Raw genomic sequence first — 24,125 nt, forward strand, 5'->3', positions numbered from 1 at the left:
TAATAAATAAACAAACAAATCATAAAGGGAACACTTAAATGAGACAGGAAAGAGTTGAATATGTGTCCTCTGCATTTGGGGAGATATAATGGAGGTCTTTTATTTCCCTGAGAAATCTATAGGGGGCAAGAGGCTGTCTGAATCAGCCCCTGACTGAAAGAGTAGTTACTGGAATCCTGGAATTTTCTAGGGACAGAGAAGTACAACTATTTCCCATAGACAAAGATTGCCCACGCTGGAGAGCTCCCGTTGGTCTTAGATCTTGTCTAACCTGCCCACCTGTAGAGTTTAACTGACAACAGCTTCTCTCCCTTAGAGGCTCTGCCCATCATTTGCCTGTGATCTCTCAGACACGTTGTTCACCTGTGAACAAACACGGGGACAGGTACATCTCAGACTCTCCAGGCACTAGCAGACTGAGCTCCTCTCTCAGTTGTATGCTATGTCTTTGCTCCTGGTGAGGGCCCTGGCTGCAGGTTTCCAAACACTCCATCCTCCCCTACTCTCCCTCCAGCCCCAAGGGTGGGAGCTGCATCTACAGAGCCAATCTCTGTGTTGACTCAACATTCCCTCGGAGTGAAGCACACGAAGTATATTCTAAACTATATTCAGAAAGCTACAAGTACGAGGTATGTATACTATAAATAAGGGTATGTTTAACTTAATAAACTAGCTGTAAAAACTTTCTTAAAGAACTTTTATTATGAATATATAATTATATAATAGGCATCATTTAAATGTAGTCTACAAAGGCATCATTTACGGGAAGTAAAATTCAAGCCTTTTAGATGTACGGCTCTATGAGTTTTGATAAATGTTTACAATTGTGTAACCATTGCCGTGGTGTAGGAACAGAGATTTTTCCATCAATGTAAAGATTTCCCTCTTGCTTGTTTGAAGTCCCTATACTCCCCCAGCTCATACCATGGACCCTTCTGATCTGATTTCTGTCACTCTATTTTCAGTTTGTTTGGAATATGATATGAATGGAATCATACAATATATAATGTTTTGACACGAGTTTTTCTTGCTCAGTTTAATGCCTTTGATATTCTACCACGGTGTTATATGTATCATTAGCTGACTCTTTCCTATCACTGAGTATGATTCTATTATAAGGTTGTGCCACAATTTCTCATCCATTCATTAGTTGTCAGACATTCCAGTCTTTTCCAGCTTTGGCAATTATACTATAATGCTATAAAAATTCTACACCTGTCTTCTATTGGTGCTGAAAAATTTTTATCCTTATGTCTAAATATTTCAGATATCCTGAAACTTGCATCCTTTGAAGTCACTGAATCTTTAGATTAAAATTTTAGATTCCACATGAAACGAGGTAACAGAGTCTTGCAAAACCCTTTAGACTGTAGAAAACAAAACATTTGAGGACGAATGATATATCACAAAACCCCAAAAATGTCTCATCAGAGAAATCTTTTGCATTTTGAAACACCGACCAAGATTAGAGAATAGTGATGATACTCAAATAGTCAACATATTAACTTTCAGCATCCCTTCCCTATTCACACTCTTGAGAATGACCATGGCACATAGAGAAACTCTGAATTAATGAGAAGGATGGCATTGCTACATTGGTACTTGCCCAGCAGCAGGACTCAGCTTGAGGGTTGAGGTTAATGCAAACACATTGTGTGCATATTAAAACCTTACTTAGTGCCTAATGAATCATGGATTTCACAGTGCCCTCTGGCAATTTGTATCCCACAAAAGGGATTTAAAAGGACAGAGGAAAATTAATTAGCTTTCCACATGTATCTCTGTATTATCCTTGTCCAGCATGTTACACATACAAAAATTTAAAACATCTTTCAACAGCTAATAATTTTTCATAAACTCTGTGAGAAATATGAAGTATGGCTATTTTGAAAATGCAGGTGCCTCGAATGCCGTAATACTTAACAAATACAGATAAGCAAGGGGAAAGAATCCTGTGGTACTACTGGATTAGGGTTAGACACAAGTATAAACTCATATCAAGACAGACAGCTATTACAGACATGTACAAATGTGTATTTTCTTGACTTACACTAGTGACATCCAGTAGCAATGAACATTCAGCACCTGTATCTTGGGTGCTAATACAATTATTTAATAAAAGGCTTCTTGGAGAACTGTCTCTACCAGTAGGTAGAGATTAATTCTGCTACCCCAAATCCTTTGTGTGTGGGCTGGACTTCGTGATTCCCATCCAAACAAAGGAGGATGAAAATGGACACATCGTAACTTTATAATGGAGACCTGAAAAACACCACCTCAACCAAATGATCAAGTTGAACATCACCAGTGACAAACTATGTTAATTGTATATAATCCCTGATGTGCCATGCCACCATTAGATGAGATATTCTAAACACCTATAAATCCAGTCTAACCATGAGAAAAACATCAGAGCCTTAACTTAAGAGATAGTCTAAAAAAATATGGACCAGTTCTCCTCAAACCTTCTAAAGTCATGAAAAACTAGAGAAGGCTGAGAAACTTTAACAGAGGAGAATAGGGAGATATGACGACTAAATACAATGTAGTATTCTGGATTGGATCCTGGAAGAGAAAAAAGACATTGGTTTAAAACTGGCAAAATGCAAATTTAGCTCATAGTAACGTATGCCAATGTTGGTTTCTTTTGTAAAACATACCATAGTAATGTAAGACGTTAACATCAACAGAAACTGTAATAAATATTGGACGTATGAGGACTCTTCGTTCTATCTTTGCCACATTTCTGCAGGCATAAATTTATTGCAAAATAAAAATTGACCTTAAGAATTGCAACTATTTATCATTTAATTACATAGTGTTACCTGAAATTATTTACTATGTTTGAGTTAATATGAAATTTTTCTTTGAACGTCTGGCTCCTTTGGTGATTTCAAAAGCAATAAAACTCCTCCATAAACAACAAATTCATGTCTTTGGCCTGCAAATTGCTACTACTATATGGATTTAAGGTTGATAATAGATTCTTCCATAACTATTGCATCTTAAAACTGGAAACGCAAGAGAAAATCCTAAAACCTGTTTTTGAATAGAGCCAATTGGCATCAAGATTTAATGAGAATCTACTTCAAACATCACCAAAATCCATTCAATTTGATCTCAGAAAGGAAATGTCTATTTAATGCTGGATTCCTACTGCAGTTTTTAAATATCAACTGACACATTTTTGTGTTTCCCTCTGTCTCCTCAAGTTATTTCAGTGTGTAACTGAAAATATTTTAATATGCTAATCTTTCTACATAAGCATTACCACATCTCAAATTATCATATTTGTCCTAGGATGTAAGGTATATTCCACATTAACAACATGGCTTCAGATGTTTGCAATAAATGAAACAGTTTTCTAGCTTCACTTCCAGGCAACTATACATTCCACCTCAGTTTTTTGAAGGGGCATATGAAATGCTATGCCATTTCTACTGAACTGTCCTTAAGACCCTGGGTACAGTTAAATCATAGGAAAGTTTAATGTATTATATTAAAAGATACAAAGTAACAGACATTTTCAGTATCTCTACATTATTTCAGGAATTACTTAGTGGACTCTGATTTTCTCCACAATGACTCTTAATAAATATAAGAGTACTTGTAAAAATTACATAAGATTTCAGTTACTGTGGCTATTATTTTTTATTTAATATTAAAGCAAAGTCTCTGTGTAACTCAGAACTCTATGTGCGAGACTGGCTTACAAATGTGCTTAAGAATCTGGGAAGCATGAGTACATCAATCTGTGAACACAGTGAAAAATACACAATTTATATTTTTCTGATGAGATCAGGAAATTGTACATTTCTTCCAGTGCACAAAAAGAAGAGCTTGCATACACAAGGGTCACTAGTTGAGAGAATAAAGGAACTGACAGTTGGGAAACATGCACTAATTGAGGCAGGTGTCTTCACCAGCCACTTAGCAGTCTTATAAAAAAAAAATAAAAATAAAAGTAAATGATGACAGAGAAGGTATAAAAAGAGACAAAAGTGCTAACCAGGATAAGGATGCTGTGGGTGGCTCTAATCTCAGGAGAGGTGCTGGGAGTTCACAACTCTGCCAACAAAATGGGTCCCAGGGAGGATTCTCGCAAGAGATTTGGAAATAGAGAGGGGCACAAAGTGTAGCTTAAAGTGATAGGGAAGTCAAGGGTCCTCCCGCATTCCCGTGAGCCAGGAGGTACAGGCTGCAGTCCCGCATCAGTATTTATTGGTACAGCAATTAGCTGTAACTGGTTACAGATTTATGTGTACAGATCATTCATTTAGGTTTCAAGGCTCCTCAAAGGCTTCAAGAGATCCGTTACCTAATTCTACCTACGAGAGCAAACAGCTACAAAATATTTTGAAGATAAACATTTTCAACCCTAATTAAGAAACAGACCTAGCAGAGCGTACAAGCTAAAGATAACGTCATTAATCAAGCAGTAACACATAAAAAGGGACACTAGGCCTGCATACGTCTCTAATCTATTTCTCTATATAATGAGACATGTGGTCAGGAGTGAAACAGGAACTGTTCTTGAGGCGAATTGGTTTTTGCTGCAGGTGTCTACTGGGTGGACATCCTTTGATCAGTCTCTTAGATTTTGGACCCATGCCACGCTCTGCCTTGCATAAGCTTTAGGTGCTGGCTTGCAGGCCTTAGACTGGCAATACCTTGCGGTCGCCCCTGATCAGTGGAACATCTCCCTTGTTGCTAAGCACCTTCTGGTCTGTGAGCTAACACGCCCACAAATTCCTTCAAGACAAAAGTCCTGCAAAACTCCTGAAACTTTCCATGTCTCTTAACCCCATTTCCCAACAACTTCCCTTTTCTTTCTAGAAGTTCATGAAGTTGGATAGTCACCATGCGAGGCACTGGTCTCCAGGGTCTTGTCTTTTTCGGAGTTTTTTCCAGACTATAAGTACAAGCAAATGACCAAAATAATTTGAAAAGTTACTATAGTGGAACTCCCATAGATCTTAAGATGAGAAAGTGGGTTAGCTGACTCCATTCGAGATCAAATACCGTTAACGTCAGCCTTAGAGAGTAGATCAAGTTTGTGACTGAAAGTACTTAATATTGCTTGTTGTAAATTTCCAATCTCTTCAGTCAGATTTCCTTGATTAAGTACATGTTTCTTAATGTTTTCCCAAGGAAACTGAGTCTGATTATGTATGTGAGGTATAACACAAAATTGAGTGATACTCCAATTGCAACGGAGTCTAATTTGCTTTCGTAGGCTTACAACCTGCTCTCCCAGTAAGGTGACCGCTTGTTGTAAGTCACTCACCTGAGTAGCCAATTTGTTGATCTGCTCTGTATTACGGTCACTTGATTGAGCTTTGTCTTCCTTAACCTATGGTGCCCTCCGGTCAGAAGAGAACCTTGAATACAATGAGCAAGATGAGTGACATACTTTTATGTTATTCTCTGCCCCTCCCAAATGCTAATTGAGATGGTATTTAATATTCAAAGGAAGCATCCTTCTTCTTTTAGGAAGGTGGATGGAAGGGATCCTCACCCTTAAAGCAGGACCTGCCATGCAATCGATTCTTTCCCACACACCACAATGAAAGGCTTGTGAAAAGGGCATAATAGTAAGAATTTAAAGTTCAAGTTGAATGTTACGTATAGTACAGTAGCCTTTTCAAGAATCCTCAAATAAATGAATAAAATATTTAGTAACTTCAAGGTATTTGGCCATCTGCAAACATCCTGGCACCTTTGATATATATCATACCATAAGTTTTAACATATTTGGACTTAGAATTATTTTACAGTATGCAATATCAAAGGTTAATCATGGAGAATTAAGAGATCGACTCATTCCTCATACAAATCCTCACCTAAATTTAAGGACCCTGGGTAATAGCCTCAACATACACTTTACATTTGTGTGCTTTTATCAAAGATGTGTATTTTGATGCCCAGTGGGTTGTGAGGCACGAAAAAAGCCTCTTCCACATACAATCATATAATTGTTCTTTAGCGTGGGCTCTCCAGTGTTAATGCTTGAACTCATGAGGAGTTGGCCATAGTCTGCATTTGTAAGGATTCTCTTGAGAATGAATTCTCTAATGTCATACAAGGGGTGAATTTGTGACTGAAGACCTTGTCACACTCATTTGTATGGTTTCTATCAAGTATGAATTTTGTGATGCCTTGCAAGCTTTGATCGTTCACTGAAGAGCTTGCCACAGTCTTTACATCTGTAAGGTTTCTCGCCAGTATGAATTCTTTGATGATTCGCGAGTTGTGAACGTTGAGTGAAAACCTGCCACACTCATTCCATTTGTAAGGTTTTACTCCGATATGGATTGCCTGATGTGTAGTTAGGCCTGAATGCAATCTAAAGCTTTTCCCATTCATTACACTTGTGAGGTTTCTCTCCATTATGAATTCTTTAATGACATGAAAGGTGTGTACTTCATGTGAAGAGCTTGCCACACTCATTATATTTGTAAGGTTTTTCTCTAGTATTGTGCTGTGAGTTAGCTACTCTCCCAACCAACGGGTCCCAGGCAGGATTGTCAAAAGAGATTTGGAAACAACAGAGACAGAGACAAAGTATAGTTTAAAGCGATGGGGAAGTCAAGGGTACTCCAGCATTCCCATGAGCCAGGATGCACCGAGTGAAGTTCCACATCAGTATTAACTGGTAAGGCAAGCAGTTGTCCTTGGTCATAGAATGATGTGTACAGATTATTCATTTAGGTTTCAAAGACCCCCAAAGGCTTCAAGAGATCCCTTACCTAATTCTATCTACAAGAGTAAACGGTAACAAAATTTTTCCAAGATAAACATTTTAAGCCCTAAGTTAAGAAGAGACCTGAGTATACAAGTTAAAGATATAATCGCTAATTAAACAGTAACGCATAAAACAGGAACATTGAGCCTGCATACTTCCCTGAATTATTTCTCTATGTAACGAGACATGTGGTCAGGAGTGAACAGGAATAGCCTTCAAGTTAATGATAGTTCCAACTGCAGGTTGTCTGCTGGGCTGATATCCCCTCTTGAGATCTCTTAACCTTGGGCCCCATGCCGAGCTCTGCCTTGCACAAGCTCCAGGCGCTGGCTTCCAGGCTTCGAGATTGGTGCCGCCTTGCAGTCGCCCCTGATCAGTGGAATCCCCCACTTCATGCTAAGCAGCTTCTGGTTTGTGAACTAATACATCCACAGATTCCTTCAACGCAAAGCCCTGCAAAACCATGTCTCTTAACTCTATTTCCCAACAATATGGACTGCCTGATGCACACTTAGGAATGTACGCAGTCTAAAGGCTTTTTCCGCACTCATTACACTTGTAAGGTTTCTCTCCACTGTGAATACTTTGATGACTAACAAGCCGTGACTGTTGAGCGAAGGCCTTGCCACACTGATTACATCTGTTAGGTCATTCTCCAGTATGCGTTCTCCTGTGACGTGCAAGGCATGCATTTTTAGTGAAGACTTTGCCACATTGATAACACTTGTAAGGTTTCTCTGCATTGTGAATACTTTGATGCCTACCAAGGTCCCAATTTTGACAGAAGGCCTTGCCACACTCATTACATCTGTAAGGTTTTTCTCCAGCATGCCTTCTCCTGTGACGTGCAAGGTATGTATTTCGAGTGAAGGCTTTGCCACACTCATTACATCTGTAAGGTTTTTCTCCAGTGTGCGTTCTCCTGTGACATGCAAGCTGTGAATGTTGAGTGAAGGACTTGTCACACTCATTACATCTGTAAGGTTTCTCTCCAGTATGGATCATCTGATGGGTAGTCAGGCTTGAATAAAGACTAAAGGCTTTGCCACACTCATCACACCTGTAAGGTTTCTCTCCATCGTGAATACTTTGATGCCTAAGAAAGTGCCAACTTTGAGTGAAGGTCTTGCCACACTCATTACATCTGTAAAGGTTTTCTCCAGTATGCCTTCTCCTATGACGTGCAAGGTATCTATTTTGAGCGAAGACCATGCCACACTCACTACATTTGTAAGGTTTTTCTCCAGTATGGATTGCCTGGTGGAGAGTTAGTCCTGAACGTAGACTAAAGGCTTTGCCGCACTCATTACACTGGTAAGGTTTCTCTCCAGTGTGCGTTCTCCTGTGACATGCAAGGTGTGAATGTTGAGTGAAGCCCTTGCCACACTGATTACATTTGTAAGGTTTTTCTCCGGTATGCGTTCTCCTGTGATATAGAAGCTGTGAAGCTCGAGTGAAGACCTTGCTACAGTCATTACATTTGTAAAGATTTTCTCCGGTATGCGTTCTCCTGTGATATACAAGCCGTGAAGTTCGAGCGAAGGCCTTGCCACACTCATTACATTTGTAAGGTTTCTCTCCAGTATGAATTCTCTGATGACATGTAAGATGTAAATTTTCAGTAAACACCTTGCCACGTTCAGTACATTTGTAAGGTTTGCCACCATTGTTTACTTTTTGTCCTTCTGTGAGTGATGAAGAAAACATGAAATGATTTTCATCTTTTTTAGAAATGTGGGTTTTGCCACTAGAAGGAATTTCTAGAAGTGGTGAAACTGAGGAACCATGGTTGATAGACTTGACTTGATTACATTCGTCAACTTTCCTTTTACTTTGAAGTAGCTGCAGTTGAGGCACGTGTGACTTAAAGATTACTCCACACTGACTTTTAATAAGCTTGTTTCCTGCATCCCTGCCATCATGTTGATCTCCTCTACCAGTGAGATTTTCTTTCTGGGTCATAAGCTCTGCTTTGTAACTTCTTTCATCATCTCCCCATTGACATTCAAAGTCATGTATATTTTTCTGGACTTCCCTAAAGGAAAAGTCTTCAATGTCATGGCTTTCAGGTCTTTCCAATGTCACTGTTTGGAATACTTCTCCTGCATTGCTCTTCTCTTTTGGTGGTATATCTTTTATTACAAATTCAGGAGAGAGATCTACAAGATATAAAGAACCGTAAGTTTCCAATTAAGTACATCATGTAAACAAACATTTAACATTGATAATATTACACCAAAAAGAATACTGATATAAACATACTTATCAAACTTCACAAAGATAAAATTCAATTTTTAGGAACACAAAAGGAATAGTATTGTTTAATAAAGAAAAGGTGATTATATGTGATCCAAATTAATATTGTAGAAGTCTAGTTTCAAAGCACCTATAACTAAAACACAATGTGCAAACCTACGTTAGCCTTGAAAGCAGTGACCCCAAGATATACACCAATTGACAAAAAACATACAGCTATCTCACAATCGAAATGAAAATAAGTTATATTGCGTAATACATACTTAGAAACTATCATCTATAAATCCTAACAAAAAGTAATTAGTAAAACACCCTAGTAACCCATTATAAAACAAGCAGACAAAGAATTAGTAACCACATCTATAAAAACCCATAGTCTGTGGAAACAGGAATCATTTTCTCTTAAGAAAAAAGCAAGGACAAACATTTTAGAACCAGCACACAGTATAAGACCTGGAATACGAGTTTTTAAAATTTTTATTATATATTGACAAATTATAATTGTATATATTTGCAGGGAACAAAGTAATATCATGATATACCTATGTAATGTGGAATGATGGAATCAATCATCTATCCATCACTACCAAACTTATCATTTACTCTTGCTGTTGACTTGAAACTTTGTACCCATTGACCAACCTATTCCTCATCCTCCAGCCTCTGATAACCAACACTCTACTCCAATTGCATTCCACATATAAATGAAAACATCCAATACTTCTATTTCTGTGCCTGGTTCCTTCAGTTAGCAAAATGTCCTCCATGTTGATCCACATGTGAGAAACTGAACTTTCTTCTTTTGAAGGCTGAGTAGTACTCCACTCTGTAGTGTACACCGCATTTTCTGTATCTATTCATTTGCTAATGGACACTTAGTTTGACGATATAACTTTGCTGTATGAATAATGCAATGGTAAACACAAACTACAGACATCTTAGACATACAGATTCCAAATTCTTTGGATTTATACCCAAAAGTGAGATTGTAGAATCATATAGTAATACTATTTTTAGTTTTTAGAGGAAACTCCATATATTTTTCCATAATGCCCATACTAATTTACATTGTCACCAACAGTATAGAAGTGTTTCCTCTTCTCTGTATCCTCATGAACATGTCTCAGCAATAGCCATTATGACAGGTGTGCAGTGGTATCTCATTGTGGTTTAAATTTGTATTTTCATAATGATTATTGATGTTGAGTCTTTTTAATATATCTATTGTTCATATGCATGTTTTCTTTCAAGAAATGTCTACTCAGGTCCCCTTACCATTTTTTAATTGGGTTGTTTCTTTTCATGCCATTGAGTTGTTTCAGTTTCTTACATATTTTGGATATTAATTTCCTACCTGATGTATGGCTTGCAAATCTTTTCTAACAATGCAAAGTTTCTCTTAATTGTTTCCTTTGCTGTGAAGAGACACTTTTGTTTGGTGCAATTCCAGTCGTCTGTATTTGCTTCTGTTGCCTGAGCTTTTGGGGTCAAAGCTAAAAAAAAATGATTGCTAAGACCAATGTCATGTAGGTTTTTTCCCTGTGATTTCTTCTAGTAGTTGTATTTATACAAGGGCTGTTAGAAAGTATCCAGCTATTGTTAATACTATTTTTCACATTACATGGCTGGATACTTTCTGGACAGCCCTTGCATATGATGTGAGATAAGGGTCCAGTTTCATTCTTCTGCATGTGGAATCATTTTTGCAGTATTATGTATAGAGAGACTGTCCTTTTTCCTTTGTGTGTTCTTGGCATCTTTGGCAAAAATCCATTGACCATATATGTATGGTTCATTTCTCTTCTTTATTCTGCTTCACTAATCAATGTGTCTATTTTTAGGCTACTACAATCATGCTTTAATTACTATACTTTTGTAATATAGTTTCAAATCAGGTACAATGATAACTCTAAGTTTGTTCTTTATGCTCTAAATTGCTTGAATATATGAACTGCTGATTAAATAAAATTTTAAAAAGTTGATTTGTAATACATAAAACTATACAAGACGAAAGCTGAACTGGCTTAAACAAACTATGGTAGAATTAAAATATGGAGACATCATTTACCTTCATAAGCTCCCTCAAGAAGATGTATCAAAACCATGTCTGTTACAGGTATGAACCAACAACAAAATGACAAAGTTTTTGTTGGTGAAAATGAATAGTGACACATACAGGGGATGAAAACGTGACATGAACAACAGTTTACACATGAGTCAGTGGCCTTAAACAATGTTCTCCCTGGAAGAAATTCCTACAACATTGACTGCTGGCTGAAAGGAGATGATCATTAATATATGTCATCAGCATTGTCACAGTGACACTTTTGTGACGCTTCTCAAAAACTAGGCAAACAATAGGAAATACTTATCAGTCAGGCTCTCCTGATACTTTTTATCTCAGGATCTTGGGCCAGCTCTACTCAGTGGCTTCAAAGGCATCTTCACATGTAGCAGGATGATATTCAATCACATTAGTTAAAGTGTTCTCCTTCATCAATTTTATGTTATGCAGTAAACCCACCCCATGGGATACTCCACAAGAAGTTATGCATAACCGAAAGGTGGATTATCCCAACAAGTCAGCCCTGAGGCTATCATCTCAGTCAAGCAATGCAGGGGTTAACAAGAGACGCACAAGAGAAACTGCAAAGATACATGAGGGCAGACAGATCCTGACTTCTATAGGAACGTGCATGTTAAAAGTCGGTTTCAGAAAGAAAATCACACAGACTAAGAGAGTACAAAATCAGGCAGAGCCGAGGTTCCCTACATTCACTGAGTAGTAACAGCAGCGGAAAAGAGAAAAATATAATGCATGGGCATCAGATTTTGTGGCATCTTGAGACTGGACTCCATGTTCTGCCAACAGAGCCGACACAAAGAGACGGAAAGAATAGGATCTGCACCCACGTAGGACTGGAAATCAAAGAGAGGATGTTTCTATTGACTTTTTGCCTACTGAGTGACAACCTCAGAAGATCCAACTCACTCTTTTGTCATATACACCCGTGAAGTGTGGCAAAAATGGCTGAGGGACCTCACCAGGCAGAAAGGGCTTCAGAAAACTCCAGGAAGTTTCTGGAGATCCAGATGCGAAGGAAGACCAGACAATGTTTCCCATGTCCTGACTGGGTCTTCCAAGCACATGAAATGGGATGGAACATGGAGAGGTCCAGTCATCAGGACTATGACGGCCTCAGCTCTGATCAACATGGACTGAGAACTTAGCATCAGATGGAATCAACTGCAGAAGGAAAGACCAAGGGGGAAAGCAACCCTTCTGAAACAGCCTTTCCTGTGCTGCTCAAGTGTCAACGACAAAAGAGTTCATGAAGTCAGATAACGCAGTGTTGTCCACAAAAGGACTTTCCATTTGTTTCCTTTTGAGCGGAAGCATCACTGGAGGGTACAAGGATGAAGTGTTACATATGTGAGGAACAGAGTGAGAAGTTAAGGAAAAGAAAAATGTCCTTCCAGAGCTCACAGGACATAAACTTTTGTTTTCCCGTAGAACCCTTAGATTTGCATAGAGTTTCCCAAACACTATTTAGTGAACAGCTTTCTCTGTATCCATCTGAGCACTAACCTGTGATCGCTGCTTTGATCCATTTCCATCCATCTGATTTTCTTGCTATTTGCACCTGGCTCTCCACAGTCCAGGGCTCTTTCCCTTGCTCCAACGTGGAGATAATACTCAAGTCAAAAGGAGAAATTCCTGCTTATAGAAAGAAAGAAAATACCTACTATGGCTTTTCCAGAATCCCAGCCCTATGTTTAGGTAAGGAGAAAGCATTTTCCAGATGGATATACACATATATGTCAGAAATCCATCCTATGAATGCCTCCTTCTGAATGCTCAGGGAATATTGTAACATGGAGACATTTAGTTGTCTTTGATGAACCAATGAATCAAAGCACCGCAGTAAAAAACAGGAAATTGGATATTTTAAACATCTGCAACAAGGTTTTACGCATACATAAGCTCTGGAACCATCCAATTATACATCATCAAAGGGGAGAACATCTGAAGAAAGGGGGCAGTTAAAGTCCAGATACCCCATTATAAAGCTTTTCATTTCTGAATCAACAGGGCTTCGATCTCAGTCAAGCAATGCAGGGGCTAACCAGAGACTCACAAGAGAAAATGCAAAGATACACAAGAGGACATCCTGACTTCTAAAAGCAAGTTATCCTCACCCAGGGAGACCAGGTTGCTGTAGTTCTCCAACATCACTGCCTTGTATAAAGCCCTCTGAGCAGGATCCAGGCATTTCCACTCCTCCAGAGAGAATTCTATGGCCACATCCCTGAATGTCAACCGTCCCTAAAATGAAAAACACATTTCACCAAGTGGCTATTAGGAGAGTTCTAATCTTCACATAATATGAGGAGAGAACTCTAAAGAGATTGGATTGAAGTAAATGGGCTGACAGATCCATGTTGTGATACTGGGAAATATTAATATATGTGGTCATCTACTTCCTCCTGACATACAGCTCACTTGACATCTCTGGACAGTATCTTTTTGTATTTTAATCAGATAAGTGGTGGCCAGAGGCCCCTACATAGCTTCAGGCTGGGGGCTGGTCACTGGAAATATAGAGTTCTGCCTCTTACACTCATTAATTGTGATAACAACTTAGATAAGGATGTTGACTGCAGAAAGAATACTATTTGTAAAGAGCAATAAATAAGAAACTCTTGGGTGATATCATTTTCCCTGCAGCCTAGTGTGCCTACTATGTTGAAAACCTTTGTTCTCAAAGCAGTGTATTGATGAGATAATAGTAGTTCCATGTTTTAACAGGGAACCTTTAATATAATCTCTTAACCCTTTTAAATGGACGCACACAGTGCTGTTTTCTCCTTGGCTCAAAGCTGAGTACTCTCGCCTCATTTTAATACTATTTTAGGCAATTCCTATGACAATTAGACCAACAAGTTTCCTCAAACAACCGAAGCTCATCGATAGCTGCTTCTCTATGGGAGGTATGCACTTCAGGCTGAGGTCTTCACGCAGAGCAAAGCCCTCCCCTCTTCCTTTGGGGACTTGCAGTGAATAGAGGAGCACAATTTGGGAGCTACCTGTGAGCTGGTGTTTTGGAACTAGAACAAGACAAGGATGCCCACTGTCACCACTTTTACTCAACAGAGTGCTGGAAGTCCTATCCAGAGCAATCAGGCAAGAGAAGGAACCTAAGGGTGTCCAAATGGGGAAAAAGGAGGTCAAACGATCACTCTTTCCTGACGATATGATCTTCTATCTAGAAAACTCCAAAGATTCTGCCAAGAGACTCCGGGAATTCATAAATCAATTTGGCAAAGTCTCAGGTTACAAAATCAATGTACACAAATCAGTAGTATGTCCACACAGCAACAATCAAGCTGAGAATCAAATCAAAGACTCAATACCTTTCACAACGGCAACAAAGAAAATTAAATACCCAGGAATATGTCTAACGAAGTAGGTGAAAGATCTTTACAAGGAGAACTATGAATCACTGAGGAAGGAAATTGCAGATGATGGGGAAAAAATGGAAAAACCTATCACGCTCATGGATTGGGAGAATCAACATTGTTAAAATGCCCATGCTACCCAAAGTGATGTACACATTCAATGCAATCTCCATCAATATACCAAGGTGATGTTTTGCAGATCTACAAAAAATATTTTTAAGCTTCATATGGAAGTCGAAAAGAGCTTCAATAGCCAAAGCAACCTTAAGCGAAAGTAATAAATCATGACGTGTCACTTCACCAGACTTCAAGCTCTACTACAATGCTACGGTAACCAAAACAGTATGCTATTGGCACAAAATAGGGACATAGACCAATGTAAGAGAACAGAGAACCCAGATATAAAACCCTCCACACAGACCAATGTAGTAGAACAGTGAACCCACATATAAAACCCTCCACATATACCCATCTGATCTTTGACAAAGCAGCTAATAATACATTGGGGAAAAGAATCCCTATTCCATAAATGGTGCTGGGAAAATTGGACAGCCACATGTAGAAGATTGAAACAGGATCCTTACCTCTCACCACTCACATAAATCAATTCCTGATGGATAACTGATTTGAACCTAAGACATGAAACTATAAGAATGCTAGAAGAAAACGTTGGAAAAACTCATCTAGATATTGGCCTAGACAAAGAATTTAGAAGACGACTCCAACTGCAATCACAGGAAGAATAAAAATAAATGGGACTTGATTAAATGAAAAAACTTCTGCACAGCCAAGGAAACAATCAACAGAGCGAACAGACACCCTACAGAATGGGAGAAAATATTTCCATGCTATCCATCTCATAAATGGCTAATCACTAGGAATTACAAAGAACCCAAGCAAACCAGCAAGAAAAAAATCAACAACCCCATTAAAAAGAGGGCAAAAGACTTGAACAGAGCTTTTAAATAGACAATAGACTAATGGCTAATACACATATGAAAAAATCCTCAACCTCTCTAATTATCAGGGAAATGCAAATCAAAACGACAATGAGATAGCACCTAACTCCAGTGACAATGGCTTTTATCAAAAAGTCCCAAAACAATAGATGTTGGTGTGGATGCAGAGACAAAGGAACACTTATACACTGTTCCTGAGACTGCAAACTAGTACAGCCTCTATGGAAATTAATACGGAGATACCTCAATGAACTAAAAGTAGACTTACCATTTGATCCATCAGTTCCCCTACTGGGTATTTACCCAAAGGAAAAACTGTCCTTTTATAAAAAAAGACACTTGCACTCAGATGTTTATTGCAGCACAATTCACATTCACGAAGAGGTGGAATCAACCCAACTGCATGTTAATTCATGAGTGGATTAATAAAATGGGGTATATTTATACAATAGAGTACTACTGAGCCATAAAAAAAAAGATGACTTAATACACTTTGTAACAACCTGGACTAACTAGAGACCATTCTTCTAAGTCAAACAGCGCAAGAATGAAAAAACAAACACCACAGGTACTCCCTATTACATTAGAACTAAGAGATCAGCACTCAAGTGCAGATATGGAAGTAAAACTCAAAGGAAATCAAGCAGGTCAAAGCGGGGAGAAGGGGATGGGTGAAATCACACGTAATGGATACAACGTGCACTATCTGAGTGACGGACACACTTATAACTTTGACTAAAGCTGTACAAAAGCAATCCACGTAACCAAAACACCTGTACCCTCGGAATATTCTGAAATAATTAGAAAAATAAAATAAAAAAATGGTACAACATAAAAAAATGTAGGAACTTGAATTCTAATGCCTATTAAATACACATATTCAAAAACATAGATTCAATTTTATGCAGTTAAATTTAGATATGTAGGCATTACCAGAAGCCCAATGGAGTTTATTATAATAGATTCTTTCTGTAATAAAATCATTACATGAGAAATGGAAATTATCAGTATCATACATTACTTTAACAAATTTAGATTAGGCCAGTGCAGTGGCTCACATCTGTAATCCTAGCACTTTGGGAGGCCAAGGTGGGAGGACTGCTTAAGGCCAGGAGGTCAAGCCCACACTACGCAACATAGTGAGAACCTCACTCTACCAAAAAATTAAAAATTAGCTAGCTGTGGTGCTGCGCAGCTGTAGTCCCAGCTACTTGGGAGGCTGAGGCAGGAGGACTGCTTAAGCCCAGGAGATGGAGGCTGCAGTGAGCTCTGATCATGCCTCTATACTCCAGCCTAGGCAACAAAGTGAAACCCAGTCTCTTAAAACAAGAAAAAAAAACAACAACAAAAAGAAAAGACGTAAATTTATAAAAAATGTATGACAACACTATGTACCTGAAATAATTATTAGACAGTTAAAAATCAGGCCAAAAAATAAATATGGGGAAAAACTCCTAAGGTTAAGCAACAATACCTCACCAAATATCATGGTCACCAGTAAGCACTGGATGCATTTCCTTTAATTGAGATGGAGAAAAGTGGGCTGGCCAGGGCTCCAGCCAAACACCACTGCCCAGGATATCTATCTCAACAGGGTCTAATAATGAGGAAACAACTGAGGGTTAAAAAAAAAAAAAAAAAAAAGGGAGTGGGGAAGAAAGTAAAGAGCTAGATTTGTTAAAATTAACAGATAACATGATTGCAACCTAGAAAAACAATGCTGTTTAAGTATAAAAACTAATACCAAGATACTGAAAACCACCTTCTTTCTTTAGCAGCTCTCATTAAACAGACACATACACATGGTACATCTGACGTTTCCACTAGCAAATGTTTCATGGCACCTCATGACAAGCTATTTCCAGGCTTATATAAGGAAATTATAAAACTGTATTCATGTGGTGATATCAGTAAGATAGAGGAATAGAAAAGCCCAGACACGGAGACACACACAGATAACAACACACAGATCAACTGTCTGCATGAGAAGTTGAGAAATCACTTAAGAGGTTGGAACCCCTAATGGATGCCTAATAGGAACACTTCAGACACCTTGCCAGAGGCAATACCCTGGCATTATGTGGCAACATTTTGAAGAAACTCCCAACTCCTGGTTTCTCGCAGGGGGCGGGAAAGTATGGGAACATCCATCCAACATTCTGGTTTTCAGGGGACTACTGGAGAGACAAATTTCTATCCTGGGTGAATATAAGCACTGAAAGTAAAAACACACTGGGCATGGGAGCCATTGAAAATAAAGGCCAACAACCTAACGAATCTCTGCAGTAACCCGGGTGAGACACTAGGGGGAGAGCCAGACCACCGTTTGCTAGAGCACCAGCCAGGCTGCAGAGTAGCAGGCAGACAACAGGAGAGCTTCTGAGTAGAAAATGGCTCAAATGGCACAATCTGCTCAGTTAGATTATAAGCAAAAGCCTAGAGAGGACACATCCTCAAAAAAGTCTTGAGAGGTCCCCAGAATCTCTAGTCGGGCTACATGAAGCGTGTGCTCCCTGAATGAAGGGAAACAAAAACCGGAAATAAGTGCCTGATCTGTGAAATGCTCAAGTCCCAACAGAAGACAACGACATATACAACACGCAAAGGAAACATAACCCACACATAGGACTAAATTAAATCACCACCAACTGACACTAAAGAAATGAAGATTTTCTGGAATTAGCATGCAAAGAATTCAAAGTAAGACTCACAAGGACGCTAAATGAATGAAGACAGCACACATGGACTTCAGGACATCAGAAACTCAATGTAATATGAACAAAATGAGATTATCAACACAACTAGAACTACAAGAAACGGAAGAGAAATTCTTGAGCTGAAAAATATAATAATTACTGAATTGAAAAACACACTACTGGGCCTCAAAAGCTGATTTGACCAGCTAGAAGAAATAAACAGCAAACAAAAAAAGGAGCAAAAGAAAAAACAGAATGAAGAAAAATGAAGACAGCCTAAGGGAATTAGGGAACACCGTCACACCCGTCACCTGCATGTCACAGTAAGAAGAAAGAGTGTGAAAGACAACTATGGTCAAGCACATGCCAACAAGTTAGATGAGCTAGAAGAAATTGATCAATCTGTAGAAACACACAAACCTCCTGAGTCAAAAAGAAAAATCTACACACTCCTATAGTAGTAAGGAGATTAATCAAAATCTCCTATGCAAGAGACTAGATACAGATGCAAAATTCATAATCACTGCATAATTCTATCAAACTTTTAATGAAAAATTAACACCAATCCTTCTCATTGCCAAATAACGGAAGAGAACACAAACACATTTCATTCTATGACACCACCATGACTCTGATACAACCCAGGCAAACATATTACAAGAAAACAAAACTATACAATGTTCCTGACGAATACTGATGAAAAAGTCCTCAACAGGTTGAGTGTAGTGGTTCGTGCCTGTACTCCCAGCACTTTGGGAGGCCGAGGAGGAAGGATCTCTTCAGCTCAGGAGTTGGAGAACAGCCTGGACAACATAGCCAGACCCCATCTCAACAAAAAATTTTAAAAATAGCTGGGTGTGGCGGTGCGAACCTGTAGTCCTAGCTACTTAGGAAGAGGAGGCGGAAGGATCACTACACCCAGGAATTCAAGATTACGGAAAGCTAAGATAAAGCCACTGTACTCCAGCCTGGGCCACAGAACAGACTACGTCTCTAAAAAAAAAAAAAGAAAAAGTCTTCAGAAAAATACTAGGAAACCAAATTGTACAGCACGTTAAAAGAATTATAGACCATGATCAAGTGTGATACACACTAGGAAAACAAGGGTGGTTCAGGAAAAGAAAGTCAGTCAATGTAATACACCACACTGACATAGGGAAAGACGGACTAGGAACAGAAGGAAATTTCAGAACATTACATTTGGCAATGATTTCTTGGAGATAACACCAAAAGCATGACCAGAAAAGCAAAAACACACAAATGGGGCTATCTCCAACTGGAAAACTTCTGTCCTTCAAAAGATGCAACAAAAAGAGTAAAATGGTAGGCCTGTGTTCTGTCAAAGCAGAAGCAACGTAACCCTGAACAACAATAAAAAAATGAAACCCTTTTACAAACTACATAGAAACCACTTATGATATATATTATTTGAAACTTTAAATCAATTAAAGTACCTACAATGTATAGCCAAAAATCCAAATGAGTAAGATATACAAACAAAATATTAAACTACTAGATCTAAAAGAATCATACCATTTTGTATCCATGCACTAAGTGAGGTCTTCCAAACCCAGATAAAATACACACACAACAAAAGATGGGGGCTTGAATCACGGAAGAATTTTGTTTCACACTAAAAATCTAGAACTTACAGAAAGACAACCAGGCATACACATGAAGAGTTAAACCACGGACTATAAAATAGCTCTTAATATACAAGAGAAGAAAATGGAACAACATATGAAACCCATCTTATATATACATATCCACAAAGTAATGAAAGCTCGTGAGACTTGTGAGGAATCAGAAAATGTAGCGGAAAAAAGGATTGTCTTTTTGCCCAGATTTAAAACTTGTAAAAAGAACACAGTAGCAAGTTTTGTTTAATGACGGGGAAGTCTCTTGTGTCGTTGGTGGGAGAGGGTACCTCTGCAGCTGAGGTGGAGACGGAATGTTGCCAGATTTAGCAAGGTAGGAAAGGCACCATCCTAGAAGCAATCACTCTTTCAACTGTCCAATCTGGAGGAATCCTCTGACAGCTACAGGGAAGGTGACTTGCTCAGAGGCAGCCACTGTGCCATTCTTTGTAACACTGCGAAAGCTAAAACATCCACCTGTCTTCACTAGCAGAATGCTTCAACAAGGATGTAGCCGTAAATGTCTCCTAACAAAAAACATACACATTTTTGAAGCTTGCAGGTTAAAATGTCATAACAAAGCAATCACTGAAGAACTTGACTGTTTAATCTCATAATGAAGTAGACGTTTCTACAGGACTTGTGCTCTCACCACAAAACTGACAACAGGGATTCCCCACTAACACGGGAGGGAGGGTCGAAGGCCAGACAGGACAGAGGGTGCTCTATGCCTTAGCCCCTAAGCTAAGCAAGTTTGTTTGGAGTTTTACTATAACATAAATATATGTCGTGTGATGTTTCCAATAAAATGGAATATTTAATAATAATTGGTAAAACAAAAATATAGTTCCATCTTCTCTAATGGCAAAGAAGTTATGCTCCCAGGTCCCAAAATTATAACCGTTCTTAGCTAAAACACCTGTTGCACAGGAGGCCCTGCAGGAAGACCACACCATCTGTGCTGTGGACTGTCTGAGAGTGGTTTAATGAAGCTCCTGCTCTTTGACATTTATGTTATAGCAAAAACAGATGATGGAATGAAAGAATCCTCTGTCACTGATGTCTGTGTCTAAACTTTCCACTCCACTCTGTCATTAAGGCTTTGAGTCAGTGACTCACTGATTTAGCCACAAAGGTAATAAAAATGAGTCGGAAAAGATTTCTCCTGATTATTCCCTTTGTAGAGCATTTAGCACCTGTCTGTGCACATTAATCCATGACTTATGGGCAAATTCTCTAATCTTCCTCTACAGACAGCGGACAGTGCATCCGGACATGGGCCCTAAACAGTCCCGGCTGCCCAACAGCACTGACACCACAGGGCCACGCCCATCTCCAACCCACGTCTGGGTGTGAAGCCCTTCCCAGGACCGTGTCCAAAGGAGCCTCTACACAGGGTCACAGCGAGATGGAATCTCAGTGGAGACGACAGGGACTGAGGAAGGCAGGGCTGAGTGTGAGCAAACACAGCAGGCAGGACGCTGCACAGTCAGAGAAGATCAGCAACCCCAGTGCCCGCATGTCAGAAAGGAGGGAGACTCAGAACCAGCCACTGACAGTATCACCTTACCTGAGTAAGATCCATTCCTGACTCCTTTTCTTTCCTCCTCCCCTGCGTCCAGGCTTCTTCCTCACCCAACATGAATCTTTAGAAGTCAATCCTGAAGGTCAAAAATAGGAGGTTTAAAGCTTAGAAACCACACACCCCCTTCCTGTGCTACACCACACACAAAGAAAGATCTCACCCTGCAAAGACGGTCCTCTGCTACCCACTGAACCAGGAGGGATGGGAGGATAAAACACCCCTACAGGAAGCCCAACAAGTGAGTCTTCGTCACCTTTGTGCAGAACGCGCTCCCCTTGTGGTGAAGCCACTCACACGCTGCAGCGGTGGGGCGCTGGGCTGCGCTGGGCTGAGCTCCCCCCAGGGCACAGCTATGGCCCTGACCAAACCCGATGCAGAGCACAGCGCCCTCACCCCTGCATGGATCACAGGCTCATCTCAGCCCATAGAAATAAAAGAAATTCAGCCTTGACACTCAACGCTGGACACAGACTGGAACCACGTGGGACATGGTAAATATTACTGATGAGGGTCCCAACTAGACTCTGTGAATGGGAATCTCTAAGAAGGGGGCACAAGAGCTGTATCTGCAATGCCTCAGCACCCCAATGTGGAGCCACAGGTGAGCTCTGCTCAGAGGGACAGGCCCAGCACACCTCCCTGTGCTCTTGTCCCCTTGGCAACGTGTTGCCACCAGTGTCCAGACAGTGAACGGTGAAGGAACAAAAAGAAACATGCGGAACAGGCAATATGGACCAGTGGAGGGGGTGAGGATGGGGCTGGAATCTTAAGTTGGGGCAAGTGGGAGAAGCCGCCACTGACAAGGGGATGTCAGAACAACGACCTGGGGAAGGAAGGATGTTTCCACCTGCAGGGAAAGGGCCAGAGAGTTCTAGGCAGACAGCCCATGTGGAAGCCCTGAGGCAGGAGCCACCTTAGCCCCAGGAAAGGAAAGAGGCCTGCGAGGCTGGAGCAGAGCGAGCGAGGACACAAACAGGAGATGAGGCCAGAGAGGTCCTGGGGGAGCAGAGCCGGGAGGGCCCAGGGCTGCAAACATTTCTCTCCCACATCTCAAGAGAATTCTGGAAACTATGTATACCCTCACTCGTATCAAGTGAACATGTGATGTTTTCTTTATATGAGAAACTACAACACTTACAAATAATGTAATTATCTTAAATATTTAAAATACATGCTGGTAAGTTCAGCTAAACCCCAGGAAGTACAGGGTCACTCTCACCCAAGATGTGGGGCTAAAGGGGAACCCGTTAGGGGGAGTTCAGAATGTCCCTTTTGGACGCACCAAGGGGGAGATGCCTGTTAGCCCAGCAGAGAGTGGAGGACACAGCTGGACACAGGACTGTGCAGTTCAGGGGAGTCTGCAAGGGAAACCTTGACACGTCAGTGGGGTTTAAACCATGAGACAAGATGAGAAGGAAAGGCAGCGGGTGTGCACTGAGATGAGAAGAGGCCCAAGGACTAAGCTGTGGGTCACTCCACAGTCAGAGAACGGGGAGTTCAGGCCACACAAGAAGAGGAAAGTGTACAGTGATCAGGGAGGCGACAAGAATATTAAAGCAAACAGACTTCTGAAGGTTAGCGGGACACCGTTAAGGCAAGGAGAAAAGAAAGAAGGAGAGACCAGCTCTGCAACGTGTTGTGGACAGGAGAAAAAGAAAACAGGACACTAAATACTGGTTTAGAAATGGGGAGATCACTGGTGACTCTGAGGAAGAAAATAACAGTGGAATCGTGGATGTGACAGCTTGACTGGATGGAATGAAGGGAACTGAAGGCAAGAATTAAAGACAGAAATACGAGCAAATTTTAGCTTTTAAATGGAACACAAAAGAAGGGTGTTTACTAAAGATAAATACGTATCTCATGGACAATTTTTGTTTTAACGATGGAACAATGGGGGGAAAAAAGCCTTATTTGTGTGTGTGTCTTAATGGACAATACCACCATTTGGGTACTTTGATCAAAATAATTCCCTTGAAGTAAATATTGGTGACATCGTGGAGGAAGGACGCCACACCATCCTGAGACTGCTAGCGTGGCTGGCAAGGGGGACACAATCTCAGGGCCAGCAAGAGCCAAGAGCAGGGACAGACCATCCCCAGTCTCTACTGAGCAGAGACCACAGGCCCTGAGGCACGGGGCTGGGCCGGTGGGAGATCTCTGCTCTTGCTTCCAGGGGCTCAAAGCAGGAAAAACAAAGGTCTTGTAGGAAAAAGATAAAAGAGGACTTGGGCTGCTGAGGGATCAAGAGGAAAGGTGTGGAACAGACCAATAGCGAAATGCAAGCAGAGGTCAGCAGGAAATTGATGTGAGATAAGTCAATCTGGGCGAATGTTTTCTCCGGGCTGTAATCAGCCGCAGGGACAGAAACAGAGTAGGCAGAGCTGGGTGAGGTGGTGACGTCAGGTGGAAGTAGGGAGTCCCAGGGGAATGATGACATCAGTCCTTTGCACAGGGGCATTAGTCTTATTTGACTGTTAGCAATTCAATAGCCCAGTCTGGGCATGATATAGCAAGACCTTGTCTCTTAAACTAGAGGAGCATATTCTGTTGGATTACCATTTTAATCCGTGTCGCAGACAACAAAGCCAGGCTCCACATGTAGTGAGTAAATGAATCAACGGGAACAACACACAGTCGTACTGGTCCACCCTCTGGCACAACCTTCACTTTGAGGAGCCGGGATGTTGTCCTGAGGACTATGGGAGGCCAGGGGAGGGTTCAATGCCAGAGATGGACATGACCTGCTTTTAGATTTCGCTATGATAGCTCTAAAGCACAGAAACA

The 24,125-nt window shown here is 40.3% G+C and overlaps 1 protein-coding gene across 1 annotated transcript; it reads right to left on the reverse strand.

Moving 5' to 3' along the window:
- Positions 1-7,207: 7,207 nt before the first annotated feature.
- Positions 7,208-21,338, reverse strand: LOC105809502 (zinc finger protein 347-like). Its single transcript, XM_012643324.1, has 4 exons — positions 21,324-21,338; positions 13,202-13,328; positions 12,591-12,719; positions 7,208-8,904 (listed from the first exon to the last, which is right to left on the reverse strand). Exons 1-4 carry the CDS (start codon positions 21,336-21,338, stop codon positions 7,394-7,396), a joined length of 1,782 nt encoding a protein of 593 aa, XP_012498778.1. The 3' UTR covers positions 7,208-7,393.
- Between the last annotated feature and the right edge of the window lie 2,787 nt (positions 21,339-24,125).

Source organism: Propithecus coquereli, unplaced genomic scaffold, assembly GCF_000956105.1.
Source record: "Propithecus coquereli isolate 6110/MARCELLA unplaced genomic scaffold, Pcoq_1.0 Scaffold196, whole genome shotgun sequence".
NCBI classification, from domain to species: Eukaryota; Metazoa; Chordata; class Mammalia; order Primates; family Indriidae; genus Propithecus; species Propithecus coquereli.